The sequence below is a fragment of the Oncorhynchus tshawytscha genome, linkage group LG04, assembly GCF_018296145.1.
Source record: "Oncorhynchus tshawytscha isolate Ot180627B linkage group LG04, Otsh_v2.0, whole genome shotgun sequence".
Lineage (NCBI taxonomy): Eukaryota > Metazoa > Chordata > Actinopteri > Salmoniformes > Salmonidae > Oncorhynchus > Oncorhynchus tshawytscha.
The window spans coordinates 17,811,309-17,825,530 of record NC_056432.1 but is presented as its reverse complement, the minus strand read 5'-3'; the positions used below and the strand labels follow the sequence as shown (position 1 = coordinate 17,825,530).

At 42.7% G+C, this 14,222-nt stretch overlaps 1 protein-coding gene across 5 annotated transcripts; it reads right to left on the bottom strand.

Annotated features, from left to right (window-relative positions):
- Positions 1-1,949: 1,949 nt before the first annotated feature.
- On the bottom strand, positions 1,950-14,113 carry aldh3b2 (aldehyde dehydrogenase 3 family, member B2). 5 transcript variants are annotated; one of them, XM_024417106.1, is made up of 10 exons: positions 13,854-14,113; positions 9,657-9,852; positions 5,442-5,552; positions 4,843-4,963; positions 4,624-4,709; positions 4,445-4,526; positions 3,935-4,327; positions 3,514-3,680; positions 3,328-3,427; positions 1,950-2,850 (listed from the first exon to the last, which is right to left on the bottom strand). In XM_024417106.1, the coding sequence occupies exons 2-10, from the start codon at positions 9,828-9,830 to the stop codon at positions 2,651-2,653; spliced, it is 1,434 nt and encodes a 477-aa protein (XP_024272874.1). In that variant the 5' UTR covers positions 9,831-9,852; positions 13,854-14,113; the 3' UTR covers positions 1,950-2,650. The 5 variants fall into 5 exon arrangements, with proteins under 5 accessions (XP_024272874.1, XP_024272871.1, XP_024272873.1 ...); XM_024417103.2 differs by lacking the exon at positions 13,854-14,113 and adding an exon at positions 13,737-13,828; XM_024417105.2 differs by lacking the exon at positions 13,854-14,113 and adding an exon at positions 12,489-13,506.
- Between the last annotated feature and the right edge of the window lie 109 nt (positions 14,114-14,222).

Genomic DNA, 14,222 nt, shown 5'->3' with positions numbered 1-14,222 from the left:
ACGTTCATCTATAGGAGTCAGAACAGGTCTCCTTCCTGAGCGGTATGATGGCTGTGTGGTCCCATAGTGTTTATACTTGCGTACTATTGTTTGTACAGATGAACGTGGTACCTTCAGGCATTTGGAAATTGCTCCCAAGGATGAACCAGACTTGTGGAGGTCTACCATTGTTTTTCCTGAGGTCTTGGCTGATTTCTTTTGAATTTCCAATGATGTCAAGCAAAGAGGCACTGAGTTTGAAGGTAGGCCTTGAAATACATCCACAGGTACACCTCCAACTGACTCAAATGATGTCAATTAACATATCACAAGCTTCTAAAGCCATGACATTTTCTGGAATTTTCCAAGCTGTTTAAAGCCACAGTCACCTTAGCGTATCTAAACTTCTGACCCACTGGAATTGGGATACAGTGAAATAATCTGTCCGTAAGCAATTGTTGGAAAAATTACTTGTGTCATGCAAAGTAGATGTCCTAACCGACTTGCCAAAACTATAGTTTGTTAACAAGACATTTGTGGAGTGGTTGAAACACTTAGGTTGGAGTCATTAAAACTAGTTTGTAAACTTCCGACTTCAACTTTACCTGTTCTGAAAGGCCCCAGAGTCTGCAACAACACTAAGCAAGGGGCACCATGAAGACCAAGGAGCTCTCCAAACAGGTCAGGGACAAAGTTGTGGAGAAGTACAGATCAGGGTTGGGTTCAAAAAAAATATCCCAAACTTTGAACATACCACAGAGCACCATTAAATCCATTATTAACAAATTTGCCAAGAGGGCCACCCACAAACTCATGGACCAGGCAAGGAGGACATTAATCAGAGGCAGAGATCAATGATAAGGAGCTGCAAAGCTGCAAATGTCTTGGAATTAGATTCTGTCCATAGGGCCACTTTAAGCCATACACTCCAGAGCTGGGCTTCACGGAAGAGTGGCCAGAAAAAAAGCCATTGCTCAATGAAAAAACAATAAGCAAACACATTTGGTGTTTGCCAAAAGGCATGTTGGAGACTCCCCAAACATATGGAAGAAGGCACTCTGGTCAGATGAGACTAGAATGTTGCTTTTTGACCATCAAGGAAAATGCTATGTGTGGCGCAAACCCAACACCTCTCGTCAGCCCGAGAACACCATCCCCATCGTTTTTCCATCAGCAGGGACTGGAAAACTGGTCAGAATTGAAGGAATGATGGATGGTGCTAAATACAGGGAAATTCTTGAGGGAAACCTGTTTGTCTTCTAGAGATTTGAGACTGGGATGGAGGTTCACCTTCCAGCAGGACAATGACCCTAAGCATACTGCTAAAGCAACACTCGAGTGGTTTAAGGGGAAACATTTAAATGTCTTGGAATGGCCTAGTCAAAGCCCAGACCTCAATCCAATTGAGAATCTGTGGTATGACTTAAAGATTGCTGTACACCATCAGAACCCATCCAACTTGAAGGAGCAGGAGCAGTTTTAACTTGAAGAATGGGCAAAAATCCAAGTGGCTAGATGTGCCAAGCTTATAGAGACCTACCCCAAGAGACTTGCAGCTGTAATTGCTGCAAAAGGTGGCTCTACAAAGTATTGACTTTGGGGGGGGGATGAATAGTTATGCACGCTCAAGTCTTATTTGTATATTCTAAGTGGTAGGCATGTTGTGTAAATAAAATGATAACCCCCCCCCCAAAAAAAAAAAAATCATTTAATTCCAGGTTGTAAGGCAACAAAATAGGAAAAATGCCAAGGGGGTGAATACTTTCGCAATCCACTATGTTCCTGGTATAAATGTGCACATTTTAAATTGTGGTGTGCTCTAGCTGATGAACAGTCACCTCACGTCTTCCCACAGATTGAGCAACTACCTGTTTCCAGTGGCCAGGTACACAGCCATGAAATAAGGTAACGAGGAGAAAATCTACAAAAGACCTGAATGACACATCTACACATGAATGAACAGACTGGGGAACTTTGAAACAACATTTATTCTGTTTAAGGATTGAATTCATCATTGGCATATGTAAAAGACAGATTGATGGTATACGCTTGAATATCTCGTAATGGATCTGCCCCTAAATTTCAAATAAAGACTTGAATCAAGTTTGACTTTGCTAGAGGCTAAACCTTAACATACTGAGTGGCACATTGCTTTTAATGAAATTTGGAAAAACTGCTACAACAACCTGTGATACTAGGATATTACAGAATAAAGAATTAGAATTTTGTAATGAAGTGAGCAAGTTATAATCCTGTGTTGGAAGCACACAATGTACATTGTTGTATTTAAATGTCACAGGTTGGATCACAAGAAGCTTCTTTATAAAGTATTTCAGAGAACACTGGACGAATAGCTTAAAATATCCCATAGATACAATATTTATACTGATGGGCTATCATGCCATGCTGCAGTAAATAAACTTGCTGATCATAGTCACTGCATTAGCATCATGTTCTACATCAGAAATGTAATGTGCTGAATACATTGTCGTATTGGAGAACTATCACAACTGGTCCTCAGAATGTACTGTAGGTTCAGATATCCTCTTTTCACACTGGGATTTACAGCATGGTTTCAATAACTATGGTGGATGTGTAATCAAGCCAGTACAGTAGAGCTCAGCCCGGCTTAGTGTTGTAAAAAGGTCTCAGTCTTCCAACTCGCACACAGTCACAGTATCTGGCACCAGCCCTGGCTCTTCTGGGAAAGGCTACTTGCCCAGGTCATAAGTGACAGATTGCGTTCCTCATATGGTGGGTAGCGCAGGTAGGTGACACACTCGATGCAACTGTTTCTGAGCAGGCATGATTTCCGGTGCGAGAAGGTGTCAAAGCTGTAGCGCCCATGGTAGGAACCCATCCCACTGGCACCTGTCAAGTAGAGTTAAACAAAATATGGGAGGGTTAATATAATACATTTATTCATTCACTATGGTGAGGCCTGTCAGACCTTATTTTTTTTAAAGGGAGATGCAGTTCGACACAAACCGGTGCGCCTGGCACGTACTGTACTACCATGCTGTTACATTTTTTGTCTTGCCCCTTCACCCTCTGAATTGCACACAATCCTATTACCAAGGGTTAAAGAATGATTTTTAAGCTGCCCCCTCCTTCATCCAATGATTTAAGTGAATTTAACAAGTGACATCGATAGCGGATATTAGCTTTCACCTGATCAGTCTGTCAATACCATGTTTGTTTTTAATACTTTGTTCAATAAGAACAGATTTCTGCTGCAAAACATTTTATTACTGTATGCCCTACTGAACATGACCCAGGTCTCTGTACTGAGAAGGGTTGAAGACCTGAGGCAGTAATCTGACCCAGGCAGACCTTTCTCAAACCTACCTACTCCCCCAAAAGGCAGGACCACCATCAGGCTCTGCAGGACACTGTCATTGGAGCAGAAGCTCCCACTTGAGGTCTCACTCATTAGCCTTGAGATTACCTGCACGGGAAGCAGAAAGAGGCATGACAGCCAGCATATATTGTATGTGTACACATGAATTGTGTGTGTAAGCTTGTGCCAGTCACCTTGCTGTTGCTAGAGTAAGCGTACACACAGAGAGGCTTCTCTCGACGACTGATGAAGGAGATTGCCTCATCTATGCTGTTGACAGTCAGAATGGGCAGAACAGGTCCGAAAACCTCCTGCTGCATGATAGGGTCCGAGTCTATCACATCGCACAGAACGGTTGGTGCTTCACACAAACAAATATATATATACACAAAAGTCGTTATGTACAAATACTGTGGTGTAGTACAGACTGTAAATCAGGTGCATATACATGTAGGAATAGTTTCCTGGACACCAATTAAGCCTAATCCCAGACTGAAAAGCACTTTCAATGGAGATTCTCTGTTGAGCATGCTATTTGCGCAGGACTAGACTTAATCTTCGTCAAGGAAACCAGGCCTTAGAATCTCTTCAAAACTTCCTTCCTCGTTCATTTACCAATGTATTTATCTGCTTCATTCACTTGGCCTCCTACAGCCACCTTGCCAGACCTCCGCAGCAGGTCCGTGGTGCGGTGTACGTTCTCCAGGTTCACGATGCGGCCAAAGCTCCTGGACTCCTGGGGGTCTGAACCATAGAACTGCAGGAGGCAGCAGCGCAAGGCCTGGAGCAGCTGTGCTTTGGCCTCGGCATGGCACAGGACGTAGTCAGGTGCTACCATACTCTGCCCAGCATTATGAAAGCGGGCCCAGGTGATGCGTCGTGCCGTGGTGGGGATGTCACACTGCTGGTCCACATAGCAGGGGTTCTTACCACCGCCCAAGACCAGGGTGACGGGTGTGAGGGTGCGGGCTGCTGCCTGTGCCACTCTACCCCCGTCCTCACGGTTTCCTAGGGGAACCATTATTACCTCATACACAGAGCACACATTACGTCTGATACAACAAAGATTAGGGAGCAAAATTCAGATAAGGCAATGGTGACATTTTAAATCTGAACCTTTTTTACCTGTGAAGAAGACATGATCAAATTTGAGGTCCACTATTTCAGCCAGGTCATTCACCCCTGCAAGGGTCACATGGTAACACTCCTTTGAAAAGAGCAGGAATGTTTGTAGGTTAAAAAGGTACTCACTTTTATGACAAGTCACCAAAACAGCCACCTGTGTAACATTGAATTCAACTCACATTGTCCAGGTATGACGGTATGAGATGGTGTAGCAGCTCCGATGTGTGAGAACTACATTCTGAGGGGTTGAGGATCACACAGTTCCCTAAAGAACAAACAGATACAACAGTACAACGATTGGCAAGCAACTTTCAGTATTGAATGCAAATGGATGAGCATTATGTTTGAGTGTGTGACACTTAAATGCCCTAAAGCCTATAGTTACAGTGTATTGTTACCTGCGGCAATGGCCCCAACCAGGGGTACCAGACAGAGCTGAACAGGGCTACACCAGGCCCCCACAATCAGCACCACCCCCAGTGGCTCACACACCACCAGGCACTCATCCAACGTGGTGGTCTGCACCAATCAGAAGAAGGCAGAGGGGAGGAGCTCACATTACCCAGCCAATGGAAAACTCATGAGTCACAGGTACTACGTGCAGTCACTGTTTGGCATGACAATTCCATAAGAAGTTGAAAATAGAGCAAAAACAGACTGGCACCCAGACTATTCTAAACTGTTTTGACAAGTTCAGCACAATACATTTCTTTGTAGGCGAGAGACAGCCCGTTCTCTAAAAGACAATTTAACTAATTGATGATTCAACGATCATATTTTAAGTGGCTTTAAAACTTGTGTATTCCTACAAAGTCCAACTAAACCACCCTCATACATATCAAAAGGTTATGCAACCTAAATCAAAAACCGGTGTTTTTACTGGACAAATTCAGGTAGTAGTAACCTCCCCGTTTCACTCCATTTCAAAATATTTCTCCCAAATGAAGACGACCCAGTATTCAGAAAACACACACGGGGCACCCTGCAACAGTCTTACCAGGTTCCTCTCCACCGGTTGCGGCTCCATCCACTTCTTGAGGTTGTTGATGGCATGAAGAGCCTCGTTCTTCACCAGTATCAGTTCAGACACTACCGTCTCAAACCGCGGCTGGCAAAACAGCACAAACGCTCAGGTCTCGGACAGAACATTTGAAATAAGGCCTTGATGGTAGCCGGTTTGTTTACACTACTGATTACCTTGAAGATAAACATTATAAAATGCCACAGTGATTTATTGGGGAACCAATGTGTGCCTTCAGGAATGTGGATTCCCTAATAAAATCACTGTTAGTAATAAAGAAGGTGATACACGTCAGCTTTAGAACACCTACTCAGGGGTTTTTATTTGTACTATTTTCTACATTGTAGAATAATAGTGAAGACAAACTATGAAATAACACTTGGAATCATGTAGTAACTAAAATAAGAACAACTCAAATAAGCAAAGAAAAATGACAGTCCATCATTACTTTAAGTCAGTAAATACGAAAAATGTGAAGTATTTCCAGTCGCAAAAACCATCAAGCGTTATGAAACTGGCTCTCGTGAGGACTGCCACAGGAATGGAAAACCCAGAGTTCATTATAGTTACCAGCCTCAGAAATTTCAGCCCATATAAATGCTTCAGAGTTGAAGGAACAGCCACATCTGAAATTCAACTGTTCAGAATCAGGCCTTCATGGTCAAATTTCTACAAAGAAACCACTACTAAAAGGACACCAATAAGAAGAGACTTGCTTGGGCCAAGAAACACGAGCAATGGACATTAGACTGGTGGAAATCGGTCCTTTGGTCTGATGAGTCCAAATTGGAGATTTTTGGTTCCACCCGGCGTGTCTTTGTGAGACACAAAGTAGGTGAACGGATGATCTCTGCGTGTGGTTCCCACCGTGAAGCATGGAGGAAAAGGTGTGATGGTGTGGGGATGCTTTGCTGGTGACACAGTCAGTGATTTATTTAGAATTCAAGGCCCACTTAACCAGCATGCATTCTGCAGCGGTATGCCATCCCATTGGTTTGGGCTTAGTGGGACTATCGTTGGTTTTTCAACAGGACAATGACCAAACACACCTCCAGGCTGTGTACGGGCTATTTTACCAAGGAGATTGACGGAGTGCTGCATCAGATGACCTGGCCTCCACAATCCCCCAACTGCAACCCAATTGAGATGGTTTGGGATGAGTCGGACAGGCAGAGTGAAGGAAAAGCAACCAACAAGTGCTCAGCATATGTGGGAAGTCCTTCAAGACTGTTGGAAAAGCATTCCAGGTGAAGCTGGTTGTGAGAATGCCAAGTGTGCAACGCTGTCATCAAGGAAAAGGCTATTTGAAGAAACTCAAATATAAAACATATTTAGATTTGTTTGCCATTTTTTTGGTTACTACAAGATTCCATGTGTATTGTTTCATAGTTTTGATGTCTTCACTATTATTCTAATAGTAAAATAAAAACCCTTGAACGAGTAGGTGTTCTAAAACTTTTGACCGGTAGTGTATATACACACATATACATTATATAGAACAAAGATTTTACTGAGTTACAGTTCATATGAGGGGAAAATCAGACAATTTCAATAAATTAATTACACCCTAATCTATGGATTTCACATGACTCGGAATACAGACATGCATGTTAGTCACAGATACCTTAAAACAGGTATTCCCAGGGGTATGCGCAATGCCGTCGGGGGTACGCCAAATAAAAAATGTGATTCACAATACAAAAATATATTTTTCTTCACATTTTCAAACAGTCCATTTATATTTTCCAACGGGCTATACATTTGGGTGAGGTTTCCCTCCTCGCCCGATTAGCCTAGTTTCAATGCCAAAAATAAAACTAAACCATCTAGTGATCAGCGAAATAACAGTGTAAAATTACAGGTAGCCCAGCTAGCATGGACACTGACAGTTGGGAATCTGATGCAGCCAAAGAGAATTAAGACGACTTTCGAGTAGTAAGACATGTATAGATGCAACAGATACCATTAATAAGAAGGGGCTAGAAGTGTCTTATATGGTGGTGAGCTACCGAGTGGCTCGGACAGGAAAGCCCCATACTATTGTGGAGTGCTTAATTCTTCCTTCTGCCGCAAATATGGCAGGGACAATGCTGGGGGAAAAGACACCCTCCCCCAAAAATATGGGTACACTGCAGCATCCAGAGAGGCTCTTGCTGCCAAGGGAATGCCTGACCGCTTGAAAGACGTTTTGGACACTACAGTGAAAATGGTTAACTTGTTAAAGCAAGGCCCCTGAACGCGTGTGTATTTTCTGCACTATGCAATGATATGGGCAGTGACCATATAAAGATTTTACAATATACAGTAGTGTGCTGGTTATCAAGGGGCAAAGTATTGACATTTTTTTTTAAATGAGCTTAAAGTTCTTTTTACTAACCATTATTTTCACTTGTCTGACCACTTGCATGATGACGAGTTTCACACAACTGGCCTATCTGGGTGATGTATTTTCTCGCCTGAATGATCTGAATCTAGGATTACAGGGACTCTCCGCAACTATATTCAATGTGCGGGACTAAATTGAGGCTGATTAAGAAGTTTGAGTTCTTCTCTGTCTGCATTAACAAGGACAACACACAGGTCGTTCCATCATCGTATGATTTTGTGTGTGCAAATGAGTTTGATGCGCAATTACGTAGGTACTTTCCCGAAACAGATGACACAAACAACTGGATTCGTTATCCCTTTCATGCCCTGCCTCCAGTCCACTTACTGATATCTGAGCAAGAGAGCCTCATCGAAATTGCATCAAGCGGTTCTGTGAAAATTTAATTTAATCAGAAGCCACTGCCAGATTTCTGGATTGGGCTGCGCTCAGAGTATCCTGCCGTGTAAAGTCGCACTGTTAAGACACTGATGCCCTATGTGAGAGAGTGGATTCTCAGCCATCACTATCATGAAAAGTAAATACAGACACAGACTGTGGAAAATGAATTAAGACTGAGACACTCTCCAATACGATCCAACATTGCAGAGTTATGTGCATCCTTTCAAGCACACCCTTCTCATTAACCTGTGGTGAGCTATTCACAATTTTCAATGAACAAAAAGGTTTTATATGTAAGATGGTTAAATTAAAGAGCAAAATGTATTATTATGTGTGTCCTCGTCCTATAAGAGCTCTTTGTCACTTCCCACGAGCAGGGTTGTGACAGAAACTTATGTTTAATAAATGTATAGTATAGTGTGTGTGGCAGGCTTACAATGATGGCAAAAAAACAATATTTGACAGTGTGCTGACCCTGGTGGTAGAGGGGTTATGCAGCTGGAGGTTGAATGTTTGAAGGGGTACGACACTATAAAAAGTGGGAACCACTGCCTTAAAAGAAATGGTCTCACAGGGGGCCTCAGGATCTAGTCACGGTATTTCTGTGCATTCAAATTGCCATCGATTAAATGCTATTGTGTCCTTTGTCTGTAGCTTATGCCTGCCCATACCATAACCCCATTGCCACCATGGGGGACTACGTTCACAACCTTGACATCAGATAACCGCTCGCCCACATGGCGTCATACACGTGGTCTGCAGGTGTGAGGCCGGTTGGACGTACTGCCAAATTCTCTAAAACAATGTTGGAGGCGACTTATGGTAATGAAATAAACAAATAATCTGGCAACAGCTCTGGTGGAAATTCCTGCAGTCAGCATGGCAATTACACGCTCCCTCAAAACATCTGTAGCATTGTGTTGTGTGGCAAAACTGCACATTTTAGAATGACCTTTTACTGCCCCCAGCACAAGGTGCACCTGTGTAATGATCATGCTGTCTAATCAGATCCTTGCTATGCCACATCTGTCAGGTGGATAGATTGTCGTGGAAAGAAGAAATGCTCACTAACAGGGATGTAAACAAATGTTTGAAAACATTTGAGAGAAAGAAGCTTTTTCTGGGACATTTTATTTCAGCTCAAGAAACATGGGACAAACACTTTACATGTTGCATTTATATTTTTGTTAAGTGTATATAAACCTTTTTTGCTTTGTTATTATGGGGTATTGTGTGTAGATTGATGAGGGAAAAAACGATTTAGTCAATTTTAGAATAAGGAAAAAGTGAAGGGGTGTGAATACTTTCCGAATACATTGTATATTGTTATTATGTACTGGTCTGCATCTTGTCAACCTCTTCGGCTCCTACTAAAATATGGAGAAATGATTAGACATTCTCAATCTGGAGAATAACTTCTGTACCTTATGGAGGTCCCTCCCAAGTGCATCCACAAAGTCACACTCATGTTCCACCAGCATGCGCACTAGGGCCTCCAGTTGGACCTGTCTGAAGCTCTCGTCAAATGCGCGGCCAGCTTGGAAGGCAGCTCTGGCCCTTTTCAGCAGCTCCATGCACTCTAAAAGAAGGGTCTTCATGCAGGGCTCCTCCAGCCTGTTCCTGAAATACATGTCAGACAAAAGCCAGTGTATTCCTATGTGTAAAGGAAACAAGTCTTGTAGTTAGTATTCTAGATCAAATCATATTCAGTACACCTTCTGCAGGTTAGGCTGCCATTCTTCTTGCATGCATAACATGCTCTTGCTTTTCCGCGCATGCTTCCTTCTACACTTTCATGTTAATCTCGAACAGGCTTACAGATACACTACATAGCCAAAAGTATAGTCGAACATCTCATTCCAAAATCATTTAAATGGAGTTGGTCCCCACTTTGCTGCTATAACAGCCTCCAATCTTCTGGGAAGGCTTTCCACGAGATGTTGGGACATTGCTTCCATTCAGCCACAAGAGCATTAGTGAGATTGGGCACGGATGTTGGGCGATTAGGCCTGGCTCGCAGTCGCCGTTCCAATTACTCCCAAAGATGTTACATGGAGTTGAGGTCAGGGCTCTGTGCATGCCAGTCAAGTTCTTTCACACAGATATTGACAAGACTATTATTCCTCCACCAATCTTTACAATTGGCACTCTGCATTGGGGCAGGTAACGTTCTCCTGGCATCCACCAAACACAGATTCGTCAATCGGACTGCCAGATGGTGAAGCGTGACTCATCACTCCAGAGAACGCATTTCCGTTGCTCCAGAGTCCAATAGCGGCAAGCTTTACACCACTCCACCCGACGCTTGGCATTGTGCATGGTGATCTTAGGCTTGTGTGCAGCTGCTCGGCCACGGAAACCCATTTCATGAAGCTCCCAACGAACAGTTCTTGTGCCGATGTTGCTTCCAGCAGCAGTTTGGAACTCGGTAGTGAGTGTTGCAACCGAGGACAGATGATTTGTATGCGCTTCGGCACTCGCCGGTTCCATACTTTGAGCTTGTGTGGCCTACCACTTCGCGGCTGAGCCATAGTTGCTCCTAGACATTTCCACTTCACAATAACAGCACTTACAGTTGACCAGGGCAGCTCTTGCAGGACAGAAATTTCACAAACTGACTTGTTGAAAAGGTGGCATTCGATGACAGTGCCACATTAAAAAAAGTCACTGAGCTGTACAGTAAGGCCATTCTACTGGCAATATTTGTCTATTGAGATTGCATGGCTTTGTGCTCGGTTTTATACGGGGCGTCAGATAGCCTAGTGGTTAGTGTTAGACTAGTAACCGAAAGGTTGCAAGATCGTATCCCCGAGGTGACAATGTAAAAATATGTTGTTCTGCCCCTGAACAAGGCAGTTAACCCACTGTTCCTAGGCAGTCATTGAAAATAAGAATTTGTTCTTAACTGACTTGCCTAGTTAAATAAAAAAGGTAAAAAAATATAAAAAATACCCGTCAGTGACTAATTTGAAGGGGTGTCCACATACGTTTGGCCATATAATGTATAAGCCTGGTGAAAAGTGTGTGCCAAACAGAGGACAGCCCATGGGCAGTATCCATACCATTAAAACCCCAGTATCAGAGGACAATGACTCAGCCAATCAGGTTGCCTGGAAACCTGTTGAATTGCATTTAACTCTACATCGGGCAGAAATTAGTGTTTGAATCAGGAAAGTTTCCTCTCATGACCGCAACAAGTCAGAATGGTGAATAAAATTATATTTTAAATGTTGTCCTTGCAGTTGGTCCTTTGGGCGGTAGGAATGTGAGACAATGTTGGTCCTTTGGGCAGTAGGAATGTGAGACAATGTATCCACAGGAAAGTTTTCAAAGCGCTTGTAGAGCGTTTCGATCACCTGAAGCATGTGATACAAATACATGCTGGAGAAGGATGGATACTTGCTGGAGAGGCATGCATACTTGCCAAGCTGGTACACATGTTCATGTTTACATGGTTCTGTACATGCTTCAGGTGATTGAAATCCAAATGCACCATCAGCATGTAATTATACTTTTCTGCCACCAAAAGGACCAACCACACAGACAACCAGTAAAGTACCTTAAAATATACCTTTATAACATTCTGGCTTGTAGAGGTGGTGAGAGGGACATTTCCTGACTCAAACACTCATCTCTGCCCACCTAGACGTTGGGTTTCCAGGCAACGCAAAAGAGAATCAATGAAAGATATGAGTAATGAAGTTGTTCAAACCTGTCACATGAACTTTCTAAAAGATAAGTAATATTGATCTCAAAGATGAACAAAGTTTAACAAAATAAATTAAGTTTGCGCAACAAACGTAAATCAATAAAACATGAATGCGTGTTACTACCAACGTGATTCAAGTGAATTTAGACAACGATTTGGGATGTGTCTGACTAGTTTTAATCGGCTCCCGAGTGGCACAGCTGTACTGCATCTCTGTGCTAGAGGCGTCACTACAGACCCTGGTTGGATTCCTGGATGTATCACAACCGACCGTGATTGCGAGTCCCATAGGGCGGCGTACAATTGGCCCAGCGTCGTCTGGGTTAGGCCCGGGTAGGCCTTCATTTTAAATAAGAATGTGTTCTTAACTGGCTTGCCTATTCAAATAAAAATACAATAATAAGAATAATAATAACAATGTAGGCAACTTACCTCCGCAATGCTTTGAACCGGTGTGTTAGAGGAGTACTCATGGTTTTTGAGATGCAATGATCGTTAAACTACTTTTTGAAGTGTATGAAGGGGACGCATTGAAATTCAGGCTCACCTGACCCAAACTTGAGTCTTCTGACATATGTCTTCGGGCGTGCGCAGTAGCCTATAAACCGCTATAGTCTAGGCAGGGAGGATTAGTGCTATCTGGAATCATTGGGATGTCCCCCCACCCTAAACAATAACGATGGTTACAAAATTCCGCTAATTTCAATATATTCCCTGATTTTCCCGAAATCCCGGTTGGAATACTCCCGGAATCAGGAGGAAATAAACACGAAATCTGTCATTCTTCAGCCAGGTTAACCATTTTAAATTTCAACGGGGTAGTGAAGTCCCAAGGTCCATTCAGCGAGTTTGGTCCTTTGGGCGGTAGGAATATGAGCAAATAAATCCACAGGAAAGTATAATTACATTTTTTCCCAAAGCGCTGGTAGAGCGCTTAGATTTATATCACCTGAAGCATGCGATACAAATACATGCTGGAGAGGGTGGGTATAATTTGTGAAACGATCCAACAGGAAACTGTTCCAAAAACTTCGTGAAGTACAAGGTAACATGAGCAATCCACCTAGCTGCCGAATAGGCATCACTCACCATGTAGTTTATTCTTAATGTTTGTCGATAGGCTACCAGAGTGAATACAGACATTTTTCGGAATAAACATAATTTTAAAAAAGTAATTAAATAGCCCACTCCCTACCCCGTTATCTTATTCTGCTGCTATACAACTTTGTAAGTGTTTGTTGGCAACCTTGTTATTTACGAAGTTTTTGGAACAGATTCCTGTTGGAATGTTCCACAAATTATACCCACCCTGCAGGAGAGGCATGCATACATGCCAAATTGACGCAGATGGTTATGTGCATTGCTTCAGGTGATAGAAATCTCAGTGCACTACCAACATGTAATTATACTTCCCTGTGGATATATTGTCTCACATACCAACCGGTAAAGTACCTTAATATACTTTTATAGCATTCTGGCTTGTAGAGCTGGCGAGATGAACAGTTCCCGATTCAAACACTCATCTCTGCCCACCTAGACTTCGGGTTTCCAGGCAACCAATCAGGAAACGCAAAAGATAATCAAAGATAAGAGCGATGAAGAAATCAAGTTGTTCAAACCTGTCACACGAACTTTCTGAAAGATAAGTAATATTGATCTCAAAGATAAACTTTGTTCAACAATATACATTAAGTTTGAAATCAATAAAACAATGCGTGTTACTACCAAAGTGATTCAAGTAAATTTAGACAGCGATCTGGGATGCGTCTGACTAGTTTTAATGTAGCCAATTTACCTCCGCAATGCTTTGAACCAGCGCGTTGGAGGAGTCCTCATGGTTTTAGATATGCAATGATCGTTAAACTACTTTTTAAAAAGTGTATGAAGGGTAAGCATTGAAATTCAGGCTCACCTGACCCAAACTTGAGTCGACTGACATACGTCGCTATAGCCTAGGTAAGGGAGGGTTAGTGCTATCTGGAATCATTGTGCTGTCCCCCACCCTAAACCATAACCAGGGTTACAAAATTCCGCTCATTTCAATATATTCCCTGGAGTATTCCCGGGATCAGGAGGGAATAAACAGGAAATCTGGAATCCTCCAACCAGGTTAACCATTTTAAATTTCAACGGGGTAGGGACGTCCCAAGGAACCCAGATAGCAAGGAAACGATCTGGACTTTGCAGATAGAAATGTAATAAATAGAGAACTGACACGAATCCATGACATAACCTGTTCTACACAGCTGCTATTTCATAATTTAATATATTAAAACCTCTC

What these genes read in the sequence shown, in the direction of transcription:
- aldh3b2 (XM_024417103.2), bottom strand. Translation starts at nt 13,777, where the DNA reads ATGAGGACTCCTCCAACGCGCTGGTTCAAAGCATTGCGGAG. An exon ending in AACCGGTGGAGAGGAACCTG is followed by an intron (nt 4,964 to 5,441) that starts GTAAGACTGTTG and finishes TGATTGGTGCAG; the next exon opens with ACCACCACGTTGGATGAGTG. An exon ending in TGATCATGTCTTCTTCACAG is followed by an intron (nt 4,328 to 4,444) that starts GTAAAAAAGGTT and finishes TGGTTCCCCTAG; the next exon opens with GAAACCGTGAGGACGGGGGT.